Source organism: Nicotiana attenuata, chromosome 2 (assembly GCF_001879085.1).
Source record: "Nicotiana attenuata strain UT chromosome 2, NIATTr2, whole genome shotgun sequence".
NCBI lineage: Eukaryota > Viridiplantae > Streptophyta > Magnoliopsida > Solanales > Solanaceae > Nicotiana > Nicotiana attenuata.
Genome location: NC_031990.1, coordinates 89,152,654 through 89,163,865, shown reverse-complemented (window position 1 = coordinate 89,163,865; position 11,212 = coordinate 89,152,654). Strand labels below are relative to the sequence as shown.

The following is an 11,212-nucleotide window of genomic DNA, read 5'->3' as shown; positions in this document are numbered from 1 at the left end:
CGAGAAAATTGAGGATCTCATGGCTGGCCGTGGCATCGATCATGCGATCGATGTTAGGCAAGGGGAAAGAATCTTTGGGGCATGCCGTATTTAAATCTTCATAATCCACACACATTCTCAGTTTGTTCCCTTTTTTAGGGACTACTACTACGTTTACTAACCATTCCAGGTATTTGACCGAGCTATCTGGATCAATTAACACACGTTTAACTCGAGTTTTATTCATGAGTACAAATATTACTAGCGCATCATTATGGGGCTACATGGTTCCTTCTGCATCCTCGTCGTTGAAAGATAAAGTTCCTTCTGGTATGTAATCTCGGGTCCGTTTTCCCCTTGTGATTGATACTTTGGTGCGCTTTAACTTCGGACCTTGAGGAACATCGACCCCTTCGATGATCATATGAATGATGTGTTGAGGTTCGTCTTGCTCGTTTTTTTTTATTGGAATCCCTATTTTTGAAATAATTCTTGGCTCGGTCATTCAGAAATTCCCGAAGGTGCCCGTTGTTGAGTAATTGGGCTACTTCTTCTCTCAGTTGTCGATAATCCTCCGTTCTGTGGCCATGAGTGCCATGATATTTGCACACTTGGTTGGGATCTCTTTGGGCTGGATCGGCTTGTAAAGGTCGAGGCCATTTGGTATCTTTGATGTGTCCGATAGCCGATACGATGGCAGCTGCATCAATATTAAAGTTGTATTCTGATAATCGTGGTGCTTCTTTAGGTCCGATAGGCCTGTCGAAGCCGTTCTTGCTCATGAGCCCTCGAGAGCTCTAGCCTCGATCACTTCTCCTTTTATTTCGCACATAATTTCGCCCAGATCCGCAGCTCCTTCGATCTCCATTATATGGCTGGTATCTCGCTCTGTTCAACCTCGATTCTCGGTCAATATCCCTCTTGATTCTATCGACGGGTCTGATAGGATAAACGGACCCAGAAGGATCCCTAAGTTGATCGTCTTCGACCTTGATCTTCGATTGGTACACATCGGCCCAAGTAACAACCGGGTACTCTATCAGATTCTGCTTCAACTGATGCAAAGCCACCGAGCTTCGAACATTGAGTCCTTGGGTGAAAGCTTGAACAACCCAATCATCAGCGACCAGTGGTAGGTCCATCCGTTCAATTTGGAATCGAGACATGAATTCTCTGAGCATTTCATTGTCCTTCGGCCTTATTTGAAAAGGTCCGACTTTCTGGTTTCGACCTTGATGGCCCCAGCGTGTGCCTTTGCGAAAGAATCTGCAAGCATAGCAAATGAATTAATAGAATTAGGTGGTAAATTATGGTACCATGTCATAGCTCCCTTTGACAGGGTCTCTCCGAATTTCTTTAGCAAGGCAAATTCGATCTCGTCATCCTCTAGATCATTCCCTTTGATAGCACATGTGTAAGAGGTGCATGCTCGTTTGGATCGGTTGTTCCATTGTACTTAGGAATCTCGAGCATGCGAAACTTCTTGGGGATCGGCTTTGGAGCCGCGCTTGGGGGGAAAGGTTTTTGCACGAATTTTTTGGAGTCCAGTCCCTTCAATATTGGCGGTGCCCCTGGGATCTTATTGACCCTAAAGTTGTAAGTTTTCACCTTCTTGTCGTTTGCCTCGATCTTCTTTTCCCCCGACTCAATTTATTTTGTCAGTTCTTCGAGCATCTTCTTGATTGCAGGATTGGTCTCCGATTCTTTCTCGTTCGATTTAGCATAAATGTGCTTATGTGCAAAAAGAATTTCGTGATACACGGTAATTATTCATTTTTCATTTCTCTAACAAAAATCTTAAATTCATAAGAGCCTTCAAACTTACCCAAATTTTAATAAGTAAGAAGAATACAAAACTCAATATGAAGCATAATTATATGTTTCACTTATTTTAAAAATTATATTTAAAATGCTATCTCAAAATCCAGAAAGAATATTGCTTAACAAATATGGGCATGTGAACATAAAAGAGTAAACAGCTAAGATTGAAATATTAAAATTTAACATTTAATAAGAAAGTGACAAACATACTAGAATTAATCATTTACTGTAATCAGAAAAGGATTATGTATAATAATTGCATCAAACACTACATCTCGAGTAAGGATCAGAAATATGTTTAAAAAATTCTTAAGAGAAAAAATGTAAAGTTATAAACATATACACTGACTTTTATATGTCGATTTAATTTATATGTTGGTTTGATCAACCCTTTTTGAGTTAAATACTAAAGCAAGCTAAACCAAATACACCCCAACTTTTTAGTCATTTTAATTCGATTTCAGTTTGGTTCGATTGTTTGATTTTTCTTGAACACACTTACGGCCTTTACCTGTTTATCTTTTTCGTTTTGGTTAAAGTTTCACCAAAAAAATAAAGGGAAATTAATGGTAATGTCCATGTGGCAAAAATAATACATGAAAATACTCATTTTTAAAAATATTATAATTCATATATATTTAGGAAAAAATATTTACAAAATACTTAGCACGTATATATACGTTATATACCCTCAAAATATAGATTTTACATGTTATACCTTGTATAACAATGTCATTCAACTATTATACTTTCGAATTATACAAATTATATTCTACGAGCGTACAAAATTATATTATGTATAACTTTTTGATGGCGAATTTCGCAAATGGGTACATACGAGTATCTTTTTACACTGCCTGGATCATCCCGTTAAAATCCAACAAAAAAAAAAATAGCTAAAGATCCTAGAAAAAAATAATTCTGGGTGGAGATATATAATCTGCATTATATATTTATGTAATCTTGGTTGGGATTACCACCTTTGTTTTAAAAGGCAGAATTGGGATTCGTCTGGGACTCGCTCCGGGGCGGAGCACTCGTAAAACGCCCCTGGGCTTATGTATGGAGCTTAGTTCCGTGAAACTTACGCCTCGGCCATCGGAGCTTACGCCCTGGACACGCCCAATGTCCAGCGTACTGGGATCGTCTAATAGAATTTTATGCAATTGTATGTAACTAACCTTGTAAATCCTCAAATTTTCTTAATAAATCGTTGACTATTCAAAATTACTTTTTTCTTAATCATAAATCATTAGGTTGAGAGTATTGTATGTCATAATTAAAATAAAAAATTATTGCCATTATCCACTAAGGCTGCTATGATAGTTAATTTTAAATAAATCTTTCATTTAAAAAGTATTTATTTATCAACTTTTGTTATGTCTTTAATATATAATAGTCCATAATATTTTTATAATTATTTTTTAAAATATTATTTTTTTCACGTTTATGAGATACAACACTTATTAATTTAATAGCTAGGTATTAGCTAGTAACTATTTACAAATAATTAGTTATCATGGTATTGTATGGTGAATTATGTGTCACTTTATTAACTTGTTGAAACTTAAAAATAAATGATGCTAGAGAATCATATTTAAATTATGAATTATGTTTTTATACAAATTCTCTTTCAAATAGAAAACATATTAAATAAATGGAGTATTTTAAGAAAAATATCAAATTATAATATCGAAATTCTTTCAAGATTCATTACTCCTTAAGAGATACATTTAAGATTTTGTATCAAATACATTACTTTTGATGTTTGAGTTGTAACGACGTTGCAACTAATTTGCAAATTATTGTATGTCATATTTTTCGTATTATTTATAGTTAAATTATAAATTATAAATATTTTTGTGATTTTAGTATAATTTTTATAATTATTTTTTTTATTTTATACTATCTTAAAATTCTTGGAATTAATAAAATTTAAAGATTCGTGGAACTTACGCCCCATATCTCAGGGATTACGCCTCGCCTCGTCAGAGGTAAAATGCCTCGCCCATACCCCGCCTCTTAAAACATTGATTACCACAATTTGCATTATGTTTAGATAACCCATATATTAATACAACACAATCCCCATATTTGTCTTTTTTCTTACCAGCTATAGATCTTCTCAACTTCCCCCCACCCCAACAAATTCATTCAAAACAATACTCTACATAAAAAGATATGCATACTACTTTGTACTTCCAGCTCAGAGAGTTGTACTCTCAAAGTAATGATTTTCTCTTTAGTGGGGCCTACAAATTCTGCTACCAGCAAAGAAAGAGAGACTTTTATTTTGTCTTTTTGTTTCATCACATAGAAATTATCAAATGATCTCAGCCGTTAGATGAAAACATTTGACTCTTACCTGTTCACTCGGTCATCTCTTTTCCTTGTATATAATCCCCTCTTCTTATTGTTCTTCATTAAAAAATCTCCAAAAATGGCAGTTGATTTTATTGGGTTTTCAAAAATGAATGAGCAATTAGCTCTTCAAGAAGCTGCTTCAGCCGGTTTAAAATCTATGGAACATTTAATCCGGTTGGTTTCTCATCAACAACAGCAACAGCCGGTTCAGCTCGATTGCCGCGAGATAACTGACTTCACTGTTTCGAAATTTAAGAAGGTTATTTCTATTCTGGACCGGACCGGCCATGCTCGGTTCCGCCGTGGTCCGGTTCAGGTTCATCCTCATAATTTTATCTCTTTCTCTCTTTCTCCGTCAAATCAGCAGTTGAACTTAGCTCCGGCTAAAGAGACACCTCCACCGCCACTATCAGTGTCGCCGCCATTAACGGCGTTGACGCTTGACTTTACGAAGCCAAACGTTGACCGTCCGGCGGGAAATTCCAATGCTATTGTTGCTGTGAAGTCAAAGGAGACTTTCTGTATATCTACGCCGATGGCGACTTCGACGAACTCGTCGTCGTTCATTTCGTCGATTACCGGCGAAGGAAGTGTATCAAACGGAAAACAAGGTTCGTCAATGTTTCTGCCTCCGGCGCCAGCTGTTTCCGCAGGGAAACCACCAGTAGCCGGTAAAAGATGCCGCGAGCACGAACACTCCGAAGATATCTCCGGCAAATCCACCGGCTCCGGGAAGTGTCACTGCAAAAAGAGGTTCGTTGAGCACTTTATTCTTATTCTTTTCTCGCGCGTGTGAGCTACGAAGCGCGTCGTCCCAAAGTGGCGTTGCGGGCTTAGGATGCCTTTTTTTTTTCTCTTTCTGTCTTTGTTGACTTCAATCACACTTACGTTTTTTTAACTCCCGTTACAGCTACGTTTTCTAAAAGAATGATTAAAAAATTGAGACATTTTAATTAATCATTTGCTTTTTTTTTAATCAGGAAATCTCGTGTAAAGACAGTTGTAAGAATCCCAGCGATAAGTTCGAGAATTGCGGATATACCGGGAGACGAGTTCTCGTGGAGAAAATACGGGCAGAAGCCGATCAAGGGTTCACCATACCCACGGTAATTACCATGCACCATCAATCACAGCCGTTGTATTTTTAAATCAGGAAAGACGGATCAAATCTGATGTAATTTTTTATATTATATCTCAGGGGATATTATAAGTGTAGCAGCGTAAGAGGATGTCCAGCGAGGAAACACGTGGAAAGGGCAATGGATGATCCTGCTATGCTGATTGTGACTTATGAAGGGGAACATCGTCATACGATAGGCGCAATGCAGGAGAACAACTCTCAAATGATGGTGTTTGGGTCAACGGAAGAGAGGAAGGAGTGAAATAGAGTTTTAGGGGTATTTTTGTAGTTTTGGACTAGTTGAGGGGCGGAATTAACATTTGACAAAGAGTTAAAGGTTAAAGGCGTAGAGAGTTGTAGTTGTGGGGTTGGATTCGTATGTAAATTTGGGAAGATTTTAGGGGCAGAAATAGAAAGGGAAAAGTTTAATTTGTTGGAAGTTTCGACTTCTTCGTTTAATACTTATGGAATGATTAGCTTGAAAGGTTTATAAATTAATTTTATTTTTCATATGATATTTAATACTTGATGTGCAATTAAATTTTCGACTAATTCGAAGTTATGCAATATAAAATTTATTAGTAAAAGATAAATCACTCTATTAAGATTTTTTCCGCTCGGAGCTCGAACGTTTGTAAGCAAATGTTGACCGAACTGTTATCGAGATTTGTCATCTATGATCTGTCTTCTTCCTGGAGTCTTGTCTTTATACTAAATTCAAAATAAAGAAAAGAAAATGAACAATATATTACTTAATGGGAAAGTCAAAAAGGTTGTGCAATGAATGGGGTAGGAATATAGATTCGATCCATTTCTTTATTGTTCTTCACACATGGTTTGACGTTAGAGGGAAGCCGACTCTTGTTATTATTATATTTTAAATAAATTGACAAAAGTTGGGGTCTCTTAGTCATCACCAACTAGCAAGATTCCTCGAAGGATTTCGTAAATTAAGTAATAAAGTACAAAATGCTTATACTATACGATGTCGTGCTTTAATTTTGTATACGGTCAAAATCGAGCTTGCCCTTTTTGTATGATTAATCGAGACCGAGACGTGGCAGGCCAAGGTTCGACATACCGGACCGTGACACGAAGTTAGGTTGCCAAGCTCGTGCTCAGGAATCGATCGAGATCGAGACCAAGCGAGATAGAGACCAAGCAAGATCGAGGGAAGCCTGCCGAGCCAAATAACAAAAAGCCAAGATATCTGCGATCGGGCGAGGATCACGGCGGGAATCTCGGCACGTATCAAGAAAAGGCCGATTAATCAGCTAATCATGAGATTTCTTACTGTATTTAGGATTGTATTAAGGGTAGGATTCCCCTACTATATAAATGGGGTCTGATCATTTGGAAAAGACATCATATTCACGTTACATAAAACAATATACTATCTTTCTCTTAAGATCTCAATACTCTGTTACTTTGTTCATATTTTCCAGCAAAATACTTGTTTGATTCGAAGGCGACCTAGCTCGAGGATCAAAGATATACGTTTCCTTTGGTTTGCTTTATTTCTATTTGCAGCTAATTTAAATATCAATTTGCGTTTTTCTCAGTTTGTGCCAAGTAAAATCACGTATCCTTAAAACCACAATATAAATTCAATTGCTATCTGTTTTTAACAGTTTGACACCCACCGTGGGGCTAAGGATAATAGTGATTGCCTGGTACAAATTTTCGTAACACACACTATTTTACACTTGTTCTTTGAATATCTTTGATTACAGGATTAAAAAATGTCAAACTCTCAGTCAGCACCTCAACACATTGATAATGATCTCAGCCACCACGGCGAAAATGAGAACATTGCACCAGGAAACGTTGTACCCCCTGTTGGCCTCGATGGAATTTCGGCTGTAGATCCGATTAACGTCAGTTCGCATGTAGCCATCAATGGAAATTTGGCCGTCAATCCCGAAAACAGTGTTCGCGGGGGGTACCCGATCAGCTACTCAGAACACACATGGCGGTGAAGAAGGCGGGATCAGCCTGCGGGTGATCTTCGAAATGTCGCAGGCCCAACAGGCAGCAATAGCTCAACTCCAAAAGCAGAACCAAACACCGAGCATGGTTGAACTCGAGCCATCCCAGGAAGTCGCACACAGGGTGGAATTGGCTTCAAGGAAATCGAATGATTAGAAATCGAAGACCAATCTTGGTGTCATGAAGATGCCCGAATAATTGACAAAGCGAATCGAGACAGGGGAAAAGAAGATCGAGGAACACGATAAGAAGGTGGAAACCTATAACTCCAGGGTCGACCAAATCCCGGGGGCACCACCAAAATTGAAAAGACTAGATTCCAAAAATTTTGTACAAAAACATTTCCCCTAAGTGCGGCTCCGAAGCCAATCCCCAAGAAGTTTCGTATGCCTGAAATTCCTAAGTATAACGGGACAACTAATCTAAACGAACATGTCACGTCCTACACATGTGCTATCAAAGGAAATGACTTGGAAAATGAAGAGATTGAATCCGTCTTGCTGAAGAAATTCGGGGAGACTCTATCGAAGGGTGCTATGATATGGTATCGTAATTTACCGCCTAATTCTATTGACTCGTTTGCTATGCTTACAGATTCTTTTGTAAAGGCACACGCCGGGGCCATTAAGGCCACAACAAGAAAGTCGAACCTTTTCAAGGTAAGGCAGAAGGACAACGAGATACTCAGAGAATTCGTATCTCGATTCCAAATGGAACGAATGGATTTGCCACCAGTTACCGACGATTGGGCTGTTCAAGCTTTTACTCAAGGTCTCAACGTTCGGAGTTCCATAGCTTCACAGTAGTTGAAGCAGAATTTGATCGAAAATCCAACTGTCACTTAGGCCGATGTACTCAATCGGTATCAGTCGAAAATCAGGGTCGAGGATGATCAACTAGGGGCTCCTTATGGGTCCGTTTATCCTAATAGGCCCGTGGATAGAACCAAGAGGGATATCAACCGAGAACCAAGGTCGAATAGAGATCGATATCAACCATATAATGGAGACCGTAGAGGCAGCGGATCTGGGCGAAACTCTGCACGGAATGAGAGGAGAAATGATCGAGGTCAAAGTTCACGGGGACTCATGAGCAAGAGTGGTTTCGATAGGGATGCCGGGCCAAAAGAAGCACCGCGACTATCGGAGTATAACTTCAACATTGATACGTCCGCCATTATATCTGCCATCGAACGTATCAAAGATACTAGATGGCCTCGACCTCTGTAAACTGATCCAGCCTAAAGAAATACCAACCAATTATGCAAGTATCATGGTACCCATGACCATAAAACAGAAGATTGCAAACAGCTAAGGGAGGAAGTAGCCCGATTGTTTAATGAGGGGCACCTTCAGGAATTCTTAAGCGATCGGGCCAAAAATCACTTCAAAAACAGAGATTCAAACAGACAAAACGAGCAAGAAGAGCCATAACACGTGATTCACATGATCGTTGGAGGGGTCGATACTCCTCAAGGACCAGTATTTAAAGGCACCAATGTGTCAATCACAAGGGAAAAGCGAACTCGGGATTACGTGGTCTTTCAATGACAAGGATGCAGAAGGGATCGTACAACCCCATAGCGACGCACTGGTAATATTTGTACTTATGAATAAGACTCAAGTTAAACGTGTTTTAATTGATCCAGGTATCTCGGCCAACATCATACCATCGAGGTTCGTAGACACGCCTCGGCCTACAGGATCAGGTTGTGCCCGCGGCCGAGTGCTAAATGATTTCAACGTGGCATGTGAAACCACCAAAGGCCAGATAACTTTGACAGTAAACGTGGTTGGGACCGTCCAAAAAATGAAGTTCCATGTGATCGAGGGCGATATGAGGTACAATGCCCTATTCGGAAGGCCATGGATCCACAACATGAGGGCAGTGCCCTTGATCCTTCACCAGGTTCTAAAGTTCCCGACGCCAGAGGGAGTCAAAACAGTCTACGGGGAGCAAACCACCACCAAGGAGATGTTTGCAGTCGACGAAGTGATTCCGATATCAACACTCTCTTCGACAAAGGACTCAGGATCGAAATCAAAACAGGGGGCCAAATAGCAATTACCGATGCCAACTTCGACCCAATCGGACAAGCAAGGAATTGACAAAGATAATGACTTTAGGGTTCCTTGATCTTTTATCGCCCCCGATGATTCTGATACTACCAAGTCAACGGTCGAAGAACTGGAGCAGGTCGTGCTAATCGAACATCTACCCGATCAGAAGGTATACCTGGGCACGGGGTTAACCCCCGAGCTCAGGGAAAAACTTATTCAATTTCTTATAGCTAATATGGATTGTTTTGATTGGTCCCATTTCGATATGACAGGGATCCCACCAAAAATTACCACCCATAAACTCAGCCTGGACCCAAAATTCCGTCGGGGGAAGCACAAAAGAAGGCCCTAGTCCGATGTCAAACACGCTTTCATCAAAGATGAGGTAACCAAACTTCTCAAAATAGGGTCCATCTGGGAAGTAAAATATCCGGAGTGGTTAGCGAATGTAGTAGTAGTCCGTAAGAAGGGAAACAAACTTAGAATATGTATATATTACAAAGACCTGAATAAAGCATGCCCTAAGGATTCTTTTCCTTTGCCTAATATCGATCGCATGATCTTTGCCACGGCTGGCCACGAGATCCTCAGTTTTCTCGACGCCTATTCCGGGATACAACCAAATACGGATGAACCCGAAAGACCAAGAAAAGACCTCGTTTATCACTAAATATGGTACCTACTGATATAATGTAATGCCATTCGGATTAAAAAATGTTGGTGCGACCTATCAACGCCTAGACGGAATGTTCGAAGAACAAATAGGGAAATCTATGGAAGTTTATATTGATGACATGCTATGTGAGCAGAGGATCATTTGAAGCATTTGCAGGAAACTTTCAATATACTGAAGAAACATAACATGAAGCTCAACCCAAAAAAATGCGCGTTTGGGGTCGGCTCTGGCAAATTTCTCGGCCTCATGGTATCCAATCGAGGAATTGAGATCAACCCCGACAAAATCAAAGCTATCGAGGACATCACGGTGGTAGACAACGTAAAGTCCGTGCAAAGGTTAACAGGGCGCATAGCCGCCTTGGGCGATTCATCTCGAGGTCCTCCGATAAGAGCCACCGATTCTTTTCGTTGCTGAAGAAGAAGAATAACTTCACATGGACTTCGGAATGTCAACATACCTTGGAGGAGCTTAAATGGTACTTGTCGAGCCCACCGCTGCTTCACACGCCAAGGGCAGACGAACAACTTTACTTGTATCTGGCAGTATCGGAGATAAGGTAAGTGGAGTGATAGTCTGAGACGAACAAGGTACACAACTCCCTATCTATTATGTTAGTCGAACCCTAGGTGAGGCTGAAACCAGGTATCTCCATCTAGAAAAATTAGCACTCGCTTTGATAAGCACCTCTAGGAAACTAAAACCCTTTCAATGTCATCCCATATGTGTTGTAACAACTTATCCTCTACGAAATATTTTTCATAAGCCCGAGCTTTCGGGACGATTGGCCAAATGGGCTGTAGAAATCAGCGGGTACGATATTGAGTATCGACCCCGAACAACCATCAAGTCTCAAATCTTGGCAGACTTCATGGCTGACTTCATGCCCGCCCTGGTACCCAAGGTTGAAAGAGAACTATTAGTCAACTCTGGTACATCTTTGGGAATTTGGACCCTCTTTACGGACGGTGCTTCGAACGTAAAGGGGTCCGGACTCGGCATCGTGCTAAAACCACCCACAAGTAACGTGGTTAGACAATCTATTAAAACTGTAAAATTGACTAACAACGAGGCTGAATAAGAGGCATGATTGCAGTTCTCGAACTAGCCAAAGGCTTGGGAGTAGAGGTGATCGAAGCCAAATGCCACTCCATCCTCGTTGTAAATCAGGTTAGCGGAACCTTTGAAGTTCGAGAGGAAAGA

At 40.1% G+C, this 11,212-nt stretch overlaps 1 protein-coding gene across 1 annotated transcript; it reads left to right on the top strand.

Annotated features, from left to right (window-relative positions):
* On the top strand, positions 4,218-5,796 carry LOC109214594 (probable WRKY transcription factor 17). The gene is made up of 3 exons (XM_019378534.1): positions 4,218-4,917; positions 5,145-5,270; positions 5,363-5,796. Exons 1-3 carry the CDS (start codon positions 4,241-4,243, stop codon positions 5,544-5,546), a joined length of 987 nt encoding a protein of 328 aa, XP_019234079.1. The 5' UTR covers positions 4,218-4,240; the 3' UTR covers positions 5,547-5,796.